This window comes from Microcaecilia unicolor, chromosome 3 (genome assembly GCF_901765095.1).
Source record: "Microcaecilia unicolor chromosome 3, aMicUni1.1, whole genome shotgun sequence".
Classification (NCBI taxonomy): Eukaryota; Metazoa; Chordata; class Amphibia; order Gymnophiona; family Siphonopidae; genus Microcaecilia; species Microcaecilia unicolor.
Window position 1 is genome coordinate 251,037,491 of NC_044033.1, and position 19,565 is coordinate 251,057,055.

At 50.2% G+C, this 19,565-nt stretch overlaps 1 protein-coding gene across 1 annotated transcript; it reads left to right on the top strand.

Annotated features, from left to right (window-relative positions):
- The first annotated feature begins 980 nt into the window (after nt 1-980).
- Nucleotides 981-4,044, top strand: TMEM238 (transmembrane protein 238). Its single transcript, XM_030197755.1, has 2 exons — nt 981-1,485; nt 3,296-4,044. The coding sequence occupies exon 1, from the start codon at nt 1,046-1,048 to the stop codon at nt 1,475-1,477; it is 432 nt and encodes a 143-aa protein (XP_030053615.1). The 5' UTR covers nt 981-1,045; the 3' UTR covers nt 1,478-1,485; nt 3,296-4,044.
- The last annotated feature ends 15,521 nt before the right edge of the window (nt 4,045-19,565 follow it).

A 19,565-nucleotide genomic window follows, 5' to 3' on the forward strand; every position in this document is an offset into this window, starting at 1 on the left:
CTGAGACAAAGGGAGGAAGTGACTCTCCTATGGTCACAGAGTCAGTGACAGAGCCGGGGATTAGAACTGAGACAAAGGGGGGAAGTGACTCTCCTATGGTCACACAGAATCAGTGACAGAGCCGGGGATTAGAACTGAGACACAGGGAGAAAGTAACTCACCCCGGGGTCACACACAGAATCAGCGACAGAGCCGGGGATTAGAACTGAGACACAGGGAAGAAGTGACTCTCCTATGGTCACACACAGAGTCAGTGACAAAGCGGGGATTAGAACTGAGGCACAGGGAGATAAAGTGACTCCCCCGTGGTCACACACACAGAGTCAGTGTGACAGAGCTGGGGATTAGAACTGAGACAAAGGGAGAAAGTAACTCACCCCAGGGTCACACACAGAATCAGCGACAGAGCTGGGGATTAGAACTGAGACATAGGGAGGAAGTGACTCTCCTATGGTCACACACAGAGTCAGTGACAAAGCGGGGATTAGAACTGAGGCACAGGGAGATAAAGTGACTCCCCCGTGGTCACACACACAGAGTCAGTGTGACAGAGCTGGGGATTAGAACTGAGACAAAGGGAGAAAGTAACTCACCCCAGGGTCACACACAGAATCAGCGACAGAGCTGGGGATTAGAACTGAGACATAGGGAGGAAGTGACTCTCCTATGGTCACACACTCAGAGTGAGTTAGAGAGTTGGGGATTTGAACTGAGACTCAGAGAAAAAGTAACTCACCCTAGGTTCACACACAGAATCAGTGACAGAGCCGGGGATTAGAACTGAGACACAGGGCTACAAAGTGACTCAACTCTCTATCTCCCTTCCATACCCCTCTTTCTCTTCCTCTCTCCCTCATCCCATTTTTAAATCTCCTTTCTTCTTTCTTCCTATCTCACACTCTCCATCTCCTCCTCTCATACTCCTTCTTTCTCGCTCCCTTCCATCGTAACCTGTCCAACCGGTTTATCCGTGCTCCCTTTCACAGCTTTTACCATCAGGAGCTGTGCCCTGCCCATACGCTGGCAGGTACGGGATGAGGAAGCTATGGCTGCGAGCCCTTTCGCCCGCTGCCGCATGGCGCTTCTTTTTGCCGTCCTCATGGACCTGGCAGGGGTGGCATCCCTCCTGGTGGGCATCTTTGCCCAACTGCAGGTGAACCAGCAGGACTTTGGCGACCTGCTGATCTACACGGGGGCTATCCTGGTCTTCCTCAGCCTCATTGGGTGGATCTTCTGGTACACAGGCAACCTTGAAATCTCCCCAGAGGAACTGGAACGGGATTATGCCGTGAAAGGGGGCACGCTGGCCCGCCTGGCCCGCAAGATCTCTCGCCGTTTATCCCAGGGCACCCAAAGGACAGCTGGTAGGAGGAACAAGGACAGGGCCTCCGCAAGACCCATTACCAAAGCTGCTGACAGCCTGCATCTGAGCCACGTCAGGCTCCCTCAGGGTGAACCACCCAACAATGAAGCCTGACCCTAAAGGTAAAGAGTTTTGTTACCCCTCCCCCCTTATCTGCCTCTCCCCCCCCCCCCCTTGGTCCATACATCTGGGGCCTCTTCCCCTCCCTTCCCATCACAAACCTTCTGCTTGGAGAGGGTCCTCAGCTCATTGTGACCTGTCCAAATGGACCCCTTCCCCACCTCGGTCTACATCCCTGTCTGTGGCATCCTGATGTCTGTGGCATCCGGACTTTCTCTTCGGTTTACCTTTATGAATCGCCCGCTGGTCTTTACTTTCAGCCCATCCTGGATTCGTTTGGCATTTGGGTGCTGGGGAAGGGTAATGTGGGTATTGAGGGGGAGGGGGTTGTTCTAGGGGTGTATTCTGGTTCTTAGCTCCTCGCTCTCCTCTGGTACTGGCTGGGCCGCACTGGGATGGTTCAGATGACTCGGTATCCACGAAGTTGGGTTGACATTTGGTGATCCACAAAAATATATAAGGGAACAATTGTCACTCCTCAATAGGAAAATGAAAAAAAACAAAGGGATTAACAAACCTGATCAACAGTGGTGAGCAACATAAGGCTTATATTACCAAAAACGCCCAACAAGACGTAAAAAGGAAAAACCAGATAGGAGGCATCTTAAGGCAAATCAAATTGGCCATGTGATCTCCTATAGCGCTAAGCTATTCCAGATCTGCAGCACTTCATATATATTAATCACTTGCTTCCTATGCTGAATTGAATCCTTTAAATGATTGAATTTATTAACATTTTTAATTTTGAAATTTCAATTGCTTTTATATAAATTTGCAATCAAAGCAAGAAACAGCCACCCGGTACTTAGCTAACACCACAATGGCACAGCGCTGGACAAAAAGCTGTTTCTTGCTTTGATTGCAAATTTATATAAAAGCAATTGAAATTTCAAAATTAAAAATTCAATAATTTAAATACATTTAAATTCAGTAAAATAAATTTAAATAATTTATCTGCACCCTTCTCCTCCACCGCTAACTCCAGACTCTGTTCTTTTTATCTTGCTGCACCATATGCCTGGAATAGACCCTGAGCTGGTACATCAAGCTCCATCTCTGGCCGTCTTCAGATCTAACTAAAAGCCCACCTTTTATATGCTGCTTTTTTTTTTTTTTTAATTTGTACCCCGTGCTTTCCCACTCATGGCAGGCTCAATGCGGCTTAGGTACTTATTTGTACCTGGGGCAATGGAGGGTTAAGTGACTTGCCCAGAGTCACAAGAAGCTGCCTGTGCCTGCAGTGGGAATCGAACCCAGTTCCCCAGGACCAAAGTCCACCACTCTAACCACTAGGCCACTCCTAAGCTTTAGTCAATTGTTCAGATCCCTTATTCTATCATCCTCACATTAATATTCCCTTATCTCTTGTTTGTCCTGTTTCTCTGTCCTAATTAGATTGGAAACTCTGTCGAGCAGGGACTGTCTCTTCATGTTCAAGTGTACAGCGCTGCATACGTCTAGTAGCGCTATAGAAATGATAAGTAGTAATAGTAGTAAAGGATTCAATTCAGCATAGGAGGCAAGTGATTAATATATACGAAATGCTGCAGATCTGAAATAGCTTAGTGCTATAGGAGATCACATATGCCGATTTGATTTGTCTTAAGATGCCTCCTATCTGGTGTTTCCTTTTTCCCTTTTGTTGGGCTTTTTCGGTAATAGAGCCTTATGTTGCTCACCACTGTAGTTCAGGCTTGACATTTGGGGGTGGCAGGAAGTTCTCTAGTGTTACCCATTTAGAAGCTGCTTCAATACCTCTATAGTGAATAAAATGCATTTTGTTTTGAACAAGTCCTCTCTGTTTAATTTCAGATCGTACACTCTTCAGTTTACCGGTGGCAGGGATTGATCCCTACCCCACCCCACTCCCTGATCTCTGCTGCTCCTCAGGCCCTGTGTTTTGTGCTGCACTTCTGAGACTCCAGCTGGCCCACCGAGGACAGAGGAATTTTGAAAGAGAGGACATGAAGGATGGAGCGTTTGATGGAAAGGTTGGATGATGGATGGAGGCTGGGTTAAGTGGTGCCCTGGGCAGTCCCTGGAGGTCTGGACCCCTCTGAAATTCCAGTGCACTGGACAGGTCCCCTGCTGATGACAGGGCCCTGTCGATGCAGGCCACACCCTAGCTGCAGTGTCAGAGCCCTGTGGTTGCCCCTGGCATACTGTGCTGGACCGCCATCCCTGGAGATTACCTCAGCCACTCACCCAGCTCGCCTGCCCCTCCCCATGGCCTTGGATGGAGGAATGTGCCATACACTATGATTGATGGTGTATTAATAACTAAGAGATAAGCAAGGGATAGAGAGTGAGGGATGAGGGACAGTGGCTTTATCAGAGATGGATGGAGCATCATGTCTTAGAGTTTAATTAAAGAGACACCATCTTTCTTCTCCGTCATCTACCATGTTATTTCCCCAGGCTGCTTCCCTCCCGTGATGTCCCAGACATGACCACAAGAGCTGTCCTCGTCGGATGCTGAGGGGAGAGAGACAGGGGGTGGGGTGGAGGAAGAATATTTTTAGGACTGTTTTATACAATAAATGTTGGATTTCTTCACTGAATTGTCTTGTGATTCTACCCAATAGCATCTGGGTGATGTGGGTGAGTGGTGGGTTACGTCTCCATCCTGCCACCCAGAGTACCCCCAATCCTGTGTTCCACCCACGCCAGCTGCTCTGATTCCTGGGTGGTGTGATCTGCCAGACTGGGGTCCACAGGATCAAGACCAGTGCAAGGTTTTATTTGGGAAAGAAAAATGAGGCTGGAATAAGCTTCCTGGTCGAAGGCCGTTTTACTGAATTCCATGAGATTTAGGGAGAATGCCCAGAGGAGGGAAGGCATCCAGTGTGAGCCATGGAGGAGACGGGCAGCTCATCTTTCTCCCAGCTTCATTTCTTTCTCTCTTCCACTGTGTCGCTCACCTTTTTAGGCAGAAGTGATAAGCCCTGTGGAGAAGAGCAGGGGAAATTTAAAGTAACCCAAGAAACTCGCTTTCTCCCTTTCTCCCCCCCATCCTTACAAAGCCCTGTCTGAAATGGGCTTTGGATCTTGCTTCCCACCTCACCCCATCTCACTGCTCCACCTCTCCCCCTGAATCTCACCCCACAGTCTTTCCCTCTCATTCCTTCGCTCTCCCCATGGTCCTCACTCTTACCCTCTCCTACCCTTCGTCCTTATCTCTCCCTCTGTTACTCTCATAGGTCTCCCTCCCACCAACCTCCCTCTGGTAATTGAGGTGTGCCCACCTGTCACCTCAGTTCCTCATCCTCCCTCCCGGAGGCTTTGCCGGGCTCCACTCTTTCATATCGCTCCTTTTCTTCCTCCTCTCCCGTTGTCTTCCGTTGTCTTCCTCCGACTCCTCCAGCAGCTCTAGGAGGTAGGCACTGAGTTCATCCCGCCTCCGCTTCTCCGTGGAGGCCTCCTGTTCTTTGAGCTGCTGTCTCTTCCTGAAGGGGACAAGGAGGAATCTCAGGTGACAACAGGACTCCTTGGCGAGGGGTCTATCTGCGGCCAGACCTCGCGGTGGGAGGGGGCCAGAGCCTGAGGTGTGGGGGGGGCAATTTTGGTCTGCCGCCCCCCAGCCGCCTCACCCCCCCCCCCCCCCCCCCGCCCTGCCGCTTCTTCCCCACCCACTGCTGTGCAAATACCTTGTCAGTTTCACTAAAAGGAGTGTACAGGACATAGTAACATAGTAGATGACGGCAGAAAAAGACCTGCATGGTCCATCCAGTCTGCCCAAGATAAACTTATGTGTATACCTTACCTTGATTTGTACCTGTCTTTCTCAGGGCACAGACCGTATAAGTCTGCCCAGCAGTTTTTCCCGCCTCCCAACTACCTGTCCCGCCTCCCATCACCGGCTCTGGCACAGACCATATAAGTCTGCCCTCCCCTATTCTCGCCTCCGAACCACCAACCCCTCTTCCCCCCACCTGCTCCGCCACCCAATTTCAGCTAAGCTTCTGAGGATCCATTCCTTCCTGGAGGAAGAGAGAGCAGGGCAGGCAACAAGGCAGTGCCGGAGACTAGCACTGGACAAGGCTTCAGCAAAACCAGGGGCCCAGAGGAAATTTGAGGGGGCCCAGGCCCCCATAGCCCCACGTAGCCACGCCACTAATCTGCAGATGGCCAAAGAAGATGATCTGTATCCCACTGACCAATACATGGACCCCAGTCACTCCCTCTCTATAACACACTCTATCCCATTGCCTGATGCACTGTCCCCACTCCCTTCCTTCCCATAACACTCTCTATCCAACTGTCCAGTGCACTGACCCCACTCCCTCCCTCTGTATAACACTCTGCATCCCTCCATCCTTTGTACCCCACCTTTTACCGTTTGGTACTGCGTTTCTTACTTAATGAAATAGAAGGCGAGAACCGAACAGAAGAGCAATCCGCCTCCCACCACAGCTAGAAGTCTGTACCGCTGCATCGTTTCTGTAATGAAATTGGATTGGTGAGAGTAGGGAAAGGGCTTCTTTGGATACCCTGGGTCTTGGGATGGGAGTACCCCTTTCCTCCACACTGGGCTCAGGATCATTGGAACTAGGGTGAAAAGCAGGCCCTGGTGCCATAAGCTTTATGCTCCCTGTTCATGATCCCCCCCCCCATTCCTCCTTCCCCTCCATATAGTTCAGCAATCATGACATCAGTTCTCAACCAGGGATGTCAGTCAGACAGGACTTGTCCCAAGGTTAAACTTCCGCTGTACACCTCTTCACCAAGGAGTTCTCACAGCCCTCCCTCCGCCATGTCCAGCATCGCTCCTTCCCTATCCTCCCTCCCTCTGTGTCCAACATCTCTCCTTCCCTATCCTCCCTCCCTCTGTGTCCAACATCTCTCCTTCCCTATCCTCCCTCCCTCTGTCCAACATCTCTCCTTCCCTATCCTCCCTCCCTCTGTGTCCAACATCTCTCCTTCCCTATCCTCCCTCCCTCTGTGTCCAACATCTCTCCTTCCCTATCCTCCCTCCCTCTGTCCAACATCTCTCCTTCCCTATCCTCCCTCCCTCTGTGTCCAACATCTGTCCTTCCCTATCCTCCCTCCCTCTGTGTCCAACATCTGTCCTTCCCTATCCTCCCTCCTTCTGTGTCCAACATCTGTCCTTCCCTATCCTCCCTCCCTCTGTGTCCAACATCTCTCCTTCCCTATCCTCTCTACCTCTGTGTCCAACATTTCTCCTTCCCTATCCTCCCTCCCTCTGTGTCCAACATCTCTCCTTCCCTATCCTCCCTCCCTCTGTGTCCAACATCTCTCCTTCCCTATCCTCCCTCCCTCTGTCCAACATCTCTCCTTCCCTATCCTCCCTCCCTCTGTGTCCAACATCTCTCCTTCCCTATCCTCCCTCCCTCTGTGTCCAACATCTCTCCTTCCCTATCCTCTCTACCTCTGTGTCCAACATCTCTCCTTCCCTATCCTCCCTCCCTCTGTGTCCAACATCTCTCCTTCCCTATCCTCCCTCCCTCTGTGTCCAACATCTCTCCTTCCCTATCCTCCCTCCCTCTGTCCAACATCTCTCCTTCCCTATCCTCCCTCCCTCTGTGTCCAACATCTCTCCTTCCCTATCCTCCCTCCCTCTGTCCAACATCTCTCCTTCCCTATCCTCCCTCCCTCTGTGTCCAACATCTCTCCTTCCCTATCCTCCCTCCCTCTGTGTCCAACATCTCTCCTTCCCTATCCTCCCTCCCTCTGTGTCCAACATCTGTCCTTCCCTATCCTCCCTCCCTCTGTGTCCAACATCTCTCCTTCCCTATCCTCTCTACCTCTGTGTCCAACATCTCTCCTTCCCTATCCTCCCTCCCTCTGTGTCCAACATCTCTCCTTCCCTATCCTCCCTCCCTCTGTGTCCAACATCTCTCCTTCCCTATCCTCCCTCCCTCTGTGTCCAACATCTCTCCTTCCCTATCCTCCCTCCCTCTGTGTCCAACATCTCTCCTTCCCTATCCTCCCTCCCTCTGTGTCCAACATCTCTCCTTCCCTATCCTCCCTCCCTCTGTGTCCAACATCTCTCTTTCCCTATCCTCCCTCCCTCTGTGTCCAACATCTCTCCTTCCCTATCCTCCCTCTCTCCATGTCCAACATCTTTCCTTCCATATTTTCCCTCTCTCCTTGTCCAACTTCTGTCTCCTTTCCTCCTCCTTGTATGCTTAAGGCCTGCTGGATACATTTGTGGAAAGGACGGAAGCTGGTAGGCCCCGAGTATGTGCAGATGCTTAGAGTCCATCACCAATGGCTCTGAGTCTTCTGCAGACATACTGACTGTCACTTTGGTGCTTGCCAAGGCAGATGTGTAATCTGCCTAGGGGTCCCACCTCTCCTCTCTTTCCAGCTGCCACGAAGGTCCAGATTATTTTAGCAGGTGGTGCTGGTGCCTATCACATAACCTCCTCCCCCACACTACAGAGCTGCCAAGTTATCCGTTCCAGGAGGGAGACATTTTGGCCAGTCCTGAGGTTTCTGCCAACCTCATCCTGGTGCATTATGGGACCTGCAGCACGATATCAATGGGTAGAATCACGGACTTCAAATACTACACTGCTGTAGGATGTAAGTTTACAACCAGGACTGGCTGAAAAGTCTCCCTCCTGGAATGGGTAACTTGGCATAAGTACATAAGTATTGCCACACTGGGACAGACCAAAGGTCCATCAAGCCCAGCATCCTGTTTCCAACAGTGGCCAATCCAGGTTACAAGTACCTGGCAAGATCCCCAAAAAGTACAAGACATTTTATGCTGCTTAACCCAGAAATAGTGGATTTTCCCCAAGTCCAATTTAATAATGGTCTATGGACTTTTCCTTTAGGAAGCCGTCCAGGCCCTTTTTAAACCACGCTAAGCTAACCACCTTTACCACATTCTCTGGCAATGAATTCCAGAGTTTAATTACATGCTACCAAGTGCCAGGGAAGGGAAGAGGCAAGGAGTACTCACTGCGCAGGGACGGAAGGACGCAGGCAGCAGCTCGAAAGCAGCAGCCAGCCTTCTTGCAGTGTATAGGGTCGGTGATGACCTTTTTCCAAATTGTCCGGCACCTGTTTCCAGGATTGGGAGGGCCACACTCTGCTTTCAGCAAAAAAGAGGAGAGAAAAGGACATGTTTGGGCATCAGGTTTCTGCTAGGGTAGGGGGACCGAGAAACCCAGGGGAAGGATGTGAGGGTCTCTATTGAAGATGCAGCTCACTCTGTCTCTGTCCATCTCTTTCTCTCTTTTTGCCTTTCTGTATGTGAACATTTCACCTTCTCTTTCTTTCACCTTGTCTGTCCATCTTTCCCTTGCTTTCTCTGTCTGGATCTGTTTTTTTCTCCCTCTCTCTCATTTGTGTATATCTGTCTGTCTTTCCTGCTTTCTCTTTTGTCTGCGTCTGTCCGTCCCTCCTACTCTCTTGCCGAAGCACCACAGAGTTGGTTAAAGAACTCCCCATCTCTGATCTGGAAATATGGTAATTCACCTCTGCAGAATCCTCACCTGACCCCCCCCCCCCCCCCCCCCCCCGATACCTCCTGAAAAATGTGGATGCAAAAACGAATGCAAAGGGAAAATATGTTGGAGGAGGAAAGTGTCAGTTGCACATATATATGCATGGAATATGTGGACCCCCCACCTAATACCTCGTTCATGATCCTCTTGGAGCATCCATGGTCTAAAAATCTAGTGCAGATCAGATGTAAAACCAACGAGTGGGGAAAGCGTGCAGAGCATGGCTCAGAGAATACCCCTTTCTCCCAAAATAGATTATCAATAGAAATCAAACCAAATAAAACATGTTTGTTTGATTTCTATTGATAACCTTAAGAGTGGACTAACACGGCTACCACACTCCTCTCCCAAAATAGAGTAATCAACAGCTTCCCATCCTCCATCATAGAAAATGTGCTGTGTTTGGGATACATTTCCTACAGAGGCATAGCATATATCAGCTGAAGGTGGCATGGTGAGGGGTGACTGGGGTTCCCCCCCGCCCCCCTTCAGCTAGGTTTCCCATCCCATCCCAAGTTAACTGAACAAGACAATCCAATCCCTACAGGTTCTAGCATTCAATGGGGGCAAAACCAAGTTGATTTCTCAAGGGGGGGGCACTTTCTCCTTTTGGAAGAGACAACCGGGGAGATCAAGACTACAAGTTCATGCTCTGCCTTTTGGGGTAACTCTTAAGATTGGCCTGGTAAAAGAGATGATGCTGGGAATTATGCTGTGAAAGGTAACACGCTGGCATGCCTGGCTGGCAAGATCTCTTGCAGTTTATCCCAGGGCACCCTGAGGACAGTTGGTAGGAGGAACAAGGACAGGGCCTCCGCAAAACCCATTGCCAAAGCTGCCGGCATCCTGCGTCTGAGCCATGTCAGGCTCCCTCAGGGTGAACCACCCAACAATGAAGCCTGACCCTGAAAGTAAAGATTTTTTTAACCCCCCTCATCTCCCTCTCCCCCCTGGTCTATACATTTGGGGTTTCTTCCCCTCCCCATCACAAACCTTCTGCTTGTAGAGGGTCCTCAGCCTAATCCTCAGCTCATGGTGACCGGTCCGAAAGGACCCCTTCCCCACCACAGTGATACAGTGATGCTGGGTTTTCCAAAAATAGTCCAGATTTCCATAACTCTGGACAGAGATCAACAGTGTCTTAGCTTCAGATTGATAGGGGGATTTGGGGGTTTGAGCAGGCAGGTGGTATAGAAGCCATAGATAAATAAGGGACTGTCCTTCTATGTTTAAATTGTACAGCGCTGCGTAACCCTAGTAGCGCTTTAGAAATGCTAGTTAGTAGTAGTAATAAGGAGAAAAGTTTTGGGTACTGACACTAGAGGGCGCACCTTGACCACTAAACCGATTTACGGTCTTTAATTTCTGCTCTTAATATGCTAAGAGGGGCTGAGAGGAGGCAAAACCAGGGGAAGCAGAATTAATGACTTTGTGAAGTTATTAATGTTTATGCTGGACTCTCCTACCTCCACTCTGCTTTTTAAAACAGAGATTCTCCAGGTAGCAGCAGCCGCGTTCCTCACATTTCTTGCGCTCGGGGATGGACTCATTGTGTTTACAGACCTCAGGGTTCATCTGGGACGTGTCGCAAACTGAGGGGGGAAAACAGTTACGTGAAAATCAATCTGGCTGACCCTAACAGAGCTGTAGGGAGAGATGAGGGACTGACGGTGATGGGGACTGAGACTCAGGACAGGGACAGTGCAGGGGAAGGGGGAGAGACTGACAGTGCTGAAGCCCCCTATGTATCCTCATGACAGTGCTGAGGAGGGGGGGGGGGGACTGACAGCATTGGGGACAGGATTGAGACAGACATTAGAGATAAAAATTAAAATCTATTACTTACACAGCGGCTTAAAAAATGTTCCTTTGTACCCTATGAAATAAAGAGATGGTTAGTGCACAGTGATACAGCTCATCCATATTACAGTAATTTAATTCCCGATTTCCAGTATTGCAGCCGAATCCCTCCGTTACTCTGTAGTCTCTGCTACATCTCAGAGCCTTTCAACCCTGCTCATTTCTGATCCCTTCTGGCTTTGTTTTCTTTCTGAGGGGAGACCCTCTCTTTTTAACACAGCCCAGAGGGGTCGGAGAGAATTGGAAGATGGAGATTTGAGTCCAATTCTCACCGAACAATGATACCCCCTCCGGTATGAACCAGGCCAGTAGCCACAGGGCCAGGGCAAGTGTGGCCCCTCCCTCAGCCATCACTCCCCTGCCTTTCTCACGCTTCCATCGGCAGCCACAGAACCACAGTCCTTGTCACATGCACCCCTGCTCTGTCTCTTATCTGGCAACCCAAAGTTTTTCCCATTGGGGAGAAGCGAGGAGGCATTCCTTGCGTGATGTCACATTGCGGGTTCCAGCCGTGATGTCACAATGGGCGATGTCACAGTATCCCAGCTTCAGAGTGAGAGATACCGCTGGACGTGTAATTAAAGTCTGGAATTCGTTGCCAGAGAATGTGGTAAAGGTGGTTAGCTTAGCGGGGTTTTAAAAAGGTTTGGGTGACTTCTTAAAGGAAAAGTCCATAGACCATTATTAAAATAGACTTGGGGAAAATCCACTGCTTATTTCTGGGATAAGCAGCATAAAATGTATTGAACTTTTTCGGGATCTTGCCAGGTATTTGTGACCTGGATTGGCCACTGTTGGAAACAGGATGCTGGGCTTGATGGACCTTTGGTCTGTCCCAGTGTGTTTACTTCTAGAAAAATGGGGTTCGAGGATTGTGCCCTGTGAGCATCATGAAACGGGTGTGTGCCGGATGACGCCTACGCCAAAAGTGGGCAGGGAAAGCAAAGCTGCTCCCACTCAGATGCAAAAAAAAAAAAGGACCCATAGCCCAGTGCCCAGCTGGAATTTTCAGAGGGAAAACTCTGTGATGTGTAACTGTTGCTATCAATATGGTGAAAAATGAAAAACTAAGGGGACCTTTTACTAAGTTGCATGCACTAGACAGCCAATTTTTCCATTTTTTACATTAATGGCCACTGGTTAATCCTGTGCTAACCAGTGAGCGAGCAGCAGTAATGAAGCCGTGCTAACCGATTAGCAGGGAACGTCCACTCTCCATCCCCTCCACAGAGATGCCAAGGGTAAACCATCCCAAAAGAGTGAGATTTTTCAGACAGAACATCCAGGGTGTAAATCTAGAGTGAAGCTGCACTAACCAATTAGCAGGAAGCAGGTGAAAGCTTGGCTCTTCAACCAGGCCTTTAACGGAAGAAGTAACTAACTTGTTAGTCTCACTCACACACACAAGGATTGACTCGAGCTGCACATACTGCAGCGGGACATGTTTATCCACTCCTACCCTAGCTGAGATAATATTTAACCATCTCTCTGTCTTCACGTGCAACTTTCTTCAAATCAATCACCTTACTTTCTAACTCTTCCTACTTTCTTACTCATCTATATGTTACAACTTTGCCTTACCCTTCACTACCAATTATAATGTTCTAGTACATATTGAGGCATATTTTCAAAGCACTTAGCCTTCCAAAGTTCCATAGGTTTCTATGGAACTTTGGAAGGCTAAGTGCTTTGAAAATATGCCTCTCTGTGTTGTCATTGCAAGTAGTATACCATTCCATACTTTGTATTGTTGTTCGAATATTTTTACTACTCTAATTGCCTCCTGCTCCTGTTTGATCTATTCTTACTGTACACCCAGGGGCGTAGCCACGGGTGGGCCTGGACGGGCCCAGGCCCACCCATTTTCCCTCCAGGCCCGCCTATCCGCATTGCTGTCTCTATCCCTTTTGTCCCACGGAGGCAGCACTTCCTTCCTGCCCTGTCTTCTCCCGAAGCTCCGCTGCATCGGTCCCTCCCTGCAAGTAGAATCCTCCTTCGCCGGTCGCGCTGTGCTGTGCTGCGCTGCGCTGCCATGCAATTGCACACGCAGCTACGCTCCTCCCCCTGCAGTGTCTATCTGGCCCTCTGTGATGCACTTCCTGTTTAGGGCCGGATGAACGCGGCAGGGGGAGGAGCGAAGCTGCATGTGCATGGCAGCGCAGCGCGACCGGCGAAGGAGGATTCCACTTGCAGGGAGAGACCGATGCAGCGGAGCTTGGGGAGAAGACAGGGCAGGAAGGAAGCGCTGCCTCCGTGGGACAAAAGGAATAGAGACAGCGCGAAGGATGCGGATGGGTAGACCTGGAGGAAAAATGGCTGAGCTGCTGGGACATGGGAGGGAGAGGAGGAAGGGGCTGGAGGCAAGGGAGAGAGTTGCTGGGACATGGGAGGGAGAGGAAGAAGGGACTGGAAGGAAGGGAGAGAGCTACTGGATATGGGAGGGAGAGGAAGAAGGGACTGGAAGGAAGGGAGAGAGTTGCTGGGACTTGGGAGGGAGAGGAAGAAGGGACTGGAGGGAAGGGAGAGAGCTGCTGGGACATGGGAGAGAGAGGAAGAAGGGACTGGAGGAAAGGGAGAGAGCCGTTGGGACATGGGAGGGAGAGGAGGAAGGGAGAGAGCCGCTGGACATGGGAGGATAGGGAGTGAAAGAGGGAAGATGGATGAAAGGATGCAGAGAGAAAGGGGAGAGACTGGAAGGATGTGGAGAGAGAGAGAGGGGAGACTGAACAGAAAAAGGTAGAGAGATAGAGGCACTAGATGGAAGGATCAGGAGAGAGGGTAGATGGGTGGAAGGATGAGGAGAGAAAGAGGGAAGACACTGGATGGAAGGGTAGGAAGAAAAAGGAGACGCTGGATGCAAAAGAAAGAGGGGAGACACTGGAAGGATGGGGAGAGAAAGAGGGAAGCTGCTGGATGGAAAGAGGGAGAGGACAGAGTAGGGAAAGACTGGAGAATAAGAGGAAGGGGCATGTGGAGAACAAGGGTGAGGAAAAGATGAAAAGCCATAGGTGGTGAATGGACAGGAAACCCTGGCAAGAGAAAGACGAAGGAAAGCAGAATCTAGAGACTGGGAGCAACACAATGAGAAAAAGTAAATGGCCATACAACAAAGGTAAAGAAAATAATTTTATTTTAATTTAGGATAAAGTAATATGGTACCTGTGTTAATAAAGTTTCAGAGACCAATACTTCCTTCCTTAGGTCAGGAGAGGATACCATAACAGCGTTATACTGACCTGAGGCAGGAGGGTTTGGCCTCTGAAAGCTCACTGAAAAGGGTGTTAGGCTTTTAAATACATTTTCTGAAACCTGATGCACTGAAAAGCAGCACTTTACCCCTGTGTGACAAATGCATCTGATAACTGTGACTACATTTTGCTGGGGAAGGGGGGTAGAGAGAAAATTTTGTGCCCACCCACTTTAGGTTCAGGCCCATCCAAAATTGTCAGTCTGGCTACGCCACTGTGTACACCATCTTGAGTGAATTCCTTCAAAAAGGCGGTAAATAAATCCTAATAAATAAATAAATTTAAGTGTAGCTCTGCTTTGCAAATGAATCAAGATGGCATTAAATGATATTGGCTTTCATTTGGAGCCACTGAATACAGACAAAGTGGGGAGTAATTTGGGTAAATTGTTTGAGCTGAAAATTGTCTTCCACCCTTTAGTTAAAAGTATGTACATCGGTTTCAGAGTATATGAAGGTGTGCTCAGATTTCTTCCCACTGGTTGGACCACTTGGTTTACTTCTCTAAGGCTTCCGTCTCGTGAAAGCAGTGATCAAGATCAGTGCACTGGTACTGAAGCTCTGATGAGTGAGAAATAGGACTCAATGAGTGTGAGAGTGAGAGAGCTTTTAAAATGAGTGTGACACGCACCTAACGAGTGAGACTTGGCATGTCTGCCTCCACCAAAATGAAAAGATCATTTTTAGCATATGGTTAGCACACACCGATTTGGAATTTACCGTAGGATGCCTGAGTGCATCCCATGGTAAAAGCCATTCTAAGTTGCGTTAAGCTCGCACAAAGAGGGGAGAGTAAGATAGACAGGTCCCGTGTTCTGGTGTCAGTCCAGATTGCCCTGTTTCTAGCCTGGTGGCAGGAAAACACAGATTCTGCGGCTCTTTCTCCTCATATAACCATTTACCGTGATTATTCTGGTATTTGGGGGGGGGGGGGATGTTGGGGTAAATGTGCTTATTGGGAGCAGGGGTTGCAAAGAGGTCTACAGATTAATTGGTGAGGGTTGCAAGGTCCCTAATAACATATTCTCCATGCAGGGAAAGATCACAACACAGGGCCAGTCCACCTCTTCAGAAGAATAGGCATGTGGCCCGGCCTCTTATTCTCAGGGCCGCCAAGAGACTGGGCTGGGCCCCAGACAAAGCAGCCCCCGGGCCCCCCCCCACCCGAGGTCGCTGGGGCCCCCTCCACCCGCCACCGGGCCGGCCCCCCTCCACCAGGCCGGGCCCTCTGCATTGAACTCACAGCACCTCACCTCCGAAAGCGCAGCAGGCAGCAGCAGATCGCCTCCCTTCAGGCCTCCTTCTCTCCCTGTGTCCCGCCCTCACGGAAGTTACGTGGCGAGAGCGGGACACAGGGAGGGAAGGAGGCCTGAAGGGAGGCGATCTGCCGCTGCTTGCTGTGCTTTCGGAGGTGAGGCGCAGTGAGTTCAATACAGGGGGCCTGGCTCTTTGGCAGACAGTCGGAGTCAGAATCAGAGTCGGAGCTGAGGGAGGGAAGGCAGGCGGGTGGGACTGCGGCACCGGGCCCCCCCTGGAGGCCCGGGCCCGGGGAATTTTGTCCCCCCTGTCCCCCCCTCTCAGCGGCCCTGCTTATTCTCTGTTTGTGTCTCTTCTGCCTCTGGATTTTGCTCAGTACAGGAGGAAATGCGTTTCTGCTTCTCTTTCTCTGCTCTTGCACTGCAGACAGGCTTTGGCATCTAGGGGTTTCTAACTCTAATAATTTGTGGTCTCTTCTTGCACGTTTTTCTCTGTTTGGGAAGTTGTATCTCTAATCTCTTTTTGGATTTTGCTCAGTGCAGGAGGAAATGCATTTCTGCGTCTCTTTCTCTGCTCTTGCACTGACATCTCAGGGTTTCCAGCTCTGTTTGGGGTTCTGCTAGTGGGTATTTTCTGTGTAGAGACCTGTCACAGTCCGGCTGGTTCAATTTCCTCTCCCTTGGGAGCTCTTTTTCAGTTCTAGGCCTGGTGTAATGTCTGCAGAGCTGCCTTTTCCCTAGGTAGGCTTATGGCTTTGTGAAATTGTTGAGTCTTGGGAGTTTGGGCTGCTGAAACATAGCACTGGCAGGTTGCCTCCCCCTTCCCCCCATCTTTCTTTTCTCTGTCCTCCCCTTCTGCTTGTCTCTCTAGGTCTAGATCAATAGCTTGCAGCTCACAGTGATGCCAGTTGACCGGAATTGATGGCCGGGAGGAGCTGGGACATGTCACCAGAACACGCGCCAGCCACCGTCATGATGCGCCGATGCAGTGTCTCTGCCGCCCACGCCTGACGATGTCATCCCTGGTCACTCAGACTGCTTGTCATCCTTCGGGGTCTCCTTGGAGAGGCGCCAACCTGGAATTTATGGAGATGGAGGGGGATGACCCTGCTCGTAAACTTCAGCTGAGATCTTGTTTGGCGTCAAGGGGAGAAGGAGCAGAATAGGGGGAGTTATAAGAAATCGTGAGGCTGGGGGGTGCGTTCAGCTGCTAATAAGGGAGACTCATTAGTTAAGTCCATCTTGGCATTACGCACAGGGGAATGGACGCCAGAAGGTTATAGACGACAAGCTTCAGGGCTTAGAACCAGAGAAGCCCGAGTTCAAATCCTGCTTCTGACCCTGACTCTCGTGACCTTGGGCAAGAAGACCCTATCTCTCAGTGTCACAGGTCTGCTGTTATACTGGAGGCTCTTCAGGACAGGGATACTGGGTCATGTGCATGCCAACTTGTTATTTTTATTGTGAGTCTGAAATGCAGCAAACCCTATATTTATACCCCCACCACCCTGCTGTCCTATCGATATTGTAGTCCTGCCCCTATTTCCATTTGTGTCTGTCTTCATGTTTCCACCACCCGTCTTATCTTCTTATGTTTAGTATGTTGGCCGTGCCTAGATGTTGGGAGGGGCTTAGTGGTGGGGGAGTGAGGGGGTAAAGCCTTGGATGGACACACATGATCCTCAGTGGTGGGGAAGTGAGGAGGTAAAGCCTGGGAGGGGCACAGAGGATCCTCAGTGGTGGGGGAGTGACGGATTAAAGCCTGAGAGGGGCACAGAGGATCTTCAGTGGTGGGGGAGTGAGGGGTAAAGCGTGGGAGGGGCACAGAGGATCCTCAGTGGTGGGGGAGTGAGGGGTAAAGCGTGGGAGGGGCACAGAGGATCCTCAGTGGTGGAGGAGTGAGGGGTAAAGCCTGGGAGGGGCACAGAGGATCCTCAGTGGTGTGGGAGTGAGGGGTAAAGCGTGGGAGGGGCACAGAGGATCCTCAGTGGTGGAGAAGTGAGGGGGTAAAGCCTGGGAGGGGCACAGAGGATCCTCAGTGGTGGGGGAGTGACGGAGTAAAAGCCTGGGAGGGGCACAGAGGATCCTCAGTGGTGGGGGAGTGATGGGGGAGTGATGGATTAAAGCCTGGGAGGGGCACAGAGGATCTTCAGTGGTGGGGGAGTGAAGGAGTAAAAGCCTGGGAGGGGCATAGAGGATCCTCAGTGGGGGAGTGAGGGGTAAAGTCTGGGATGGGTACAGGGGAACATGTGGTAGGGGGCTGGGCACCTTGATCCCAAGACTGAGAATATTGCATTGATGCAGAAAGCTGCTGTGACATCTGTCTGCCTGCCTGTCTCTGCCTTTACCAGTGAGCTGGTTATTGCTCCTTCCCAAGGCTGTCATCTGCTTCTCCCCCCCCCTCCCCCCCCCCCCCCCCCGAGGTCACTCGTTAATCTTCTTAGATTAATTGCACACTCAAATATACAGGAGCCAGGCAGTGGTGACTCAGAACGCCCGGCTGCCAGTGATTGAAAGCTTGGCATCGATCAGGGTGCTGTAGAAGTTTGTGGAAGATGATCTGGTGTCTAAGCATGGAGGGGGGGGGGGGTTACTGTTAAATTGGTGGATGAGGCATAACACCTGGAAGCTACCTGGGCATCTAAACAGAACTGGTGCCATGGCTCCGAGTGCGAGGGCAGCAAATTGAACTCAGACACCTGCCTTATTTAATAATTTTAATATTTTTGTCCTGCTACTGGAGGTACAGAACACTCTACAATGACGATAAGCCCCTGTCCCAAAGAGCTTACTCTGAAAGCGAAAACCTGAGCCACTGCCCTATACCCAGCAGCAGCCACAAACTGGGTAACAGGTGCTGTTTCTCAATAAGTGGATTTTCAGTGGCTTTATTTTATTTTTATTTATCCAGACAACACCACAGAAAATCGCTGGCATTGTCCAGGGGGCAGAGCCCGGGCGGAGCTGGGAATTACCTGTAGACCAGAAATATTTAGTGCTGGAATCTGGGTAACTGCGTTGCCAATGAACATCATCCGAATAATTGCAGCTCTGCCCGCTCTTCCCAGGTATTCAGTGTCGATATCTGGAGAGGTGCCAGTGAAGTTAGCGTAGCCAGAAAGCAATTCCTGGCCCACATTCAGAAAAGCGCGGTTCCTGAGCGCTATCTGAGCATGTCTGCTGCGCCAGTGATAGCTCAGAGTGCTGATGCTTGACTGCCATGCTTTTGTGATGAGGGTGGGGGGAGTTGCGAGCTCTGAATGTGTTTAGCTGGCCAGATTTGGGGCAAAAGTGAAGGGGGCCAGGCAGTGTTTAAATGAAACTCCGACTATGGAATTTGAATGCTGGGCTGTTTAAGGCATTCCGAAGGCCACTCCTTGTCCTTAATATAAATCTTAGTTTTTTATTGCTGGACCCCCCCCCCCCTCAGAGCTGCCAAGTTACTCATTCCAGGAGGGAGACTTTTTGGCCGGTCCTGGTTTTAAACTTATATACCAAAGCAGTGTGGGACTTGCAGTCCATGATTCTATCCATTGAAATCAGTGCTGCAGGTCCCATAATGCACCGGATGAGGTTGGCAGACATCCAGGACCGACTAAAAAGTCTCCCTCCTGGAATGGGTAACTTGGCAGCTCTGCCCCCTACTTTCCAGGGCTAAGGTTGCTAAGTGGATCCAGATTCTCCAGGGTTGATCCAGACCTGGGTTTTGAATATAATTGGGTCTGCCAGAACGGTTTGGGCAGCGGAAGCACTGGGATTTCTACTACCCTGAAAAGGACTGCATATCCCCATAAAATACTTAATTACTCTGACCTTGTATTTGCTCATGACTGCTTTACACAGTCTGGGCAGTAGCAAGCTCCATAATTAGAAAGAAACCCAGTATTCAGTAGATGTAATAATATAGTTTATTAGCATCAGTATCTTACCCAAAGGCAGTACAGGCAACCAGGCATTCACATAGTGGAACAGCACTTCACGACACGTCCTCTTTCTCCAGCCTTCTTCAGCCTTCTCCCCCAATACCCTTCAGACTGCCCTTTTTATACCCTTCTGACTCTATTCATTCCAATGGACCCTAGCTTTCTCACCAGAACGCTTCGGCCCTTATCAGTTGATAAGAATGACTTCACATGTTCCCAAGCCTTCCTCTAGTCCCCCCTTGGATGTTCTCATCCTACTTGCATCTGACCCACTCGTATCTTCCACTAGCCAAAACATCTTCGCTCATGACTTCT

Coding starts and splice junctions, on each gene's coding strand:
- TMEM238 (XM_030197755.1), top strand. CDS start 1,046: ATGGCTGCGAGCCCTTTCGCCCGCTGCCGCATGGCGCTTCTTTTTGCC.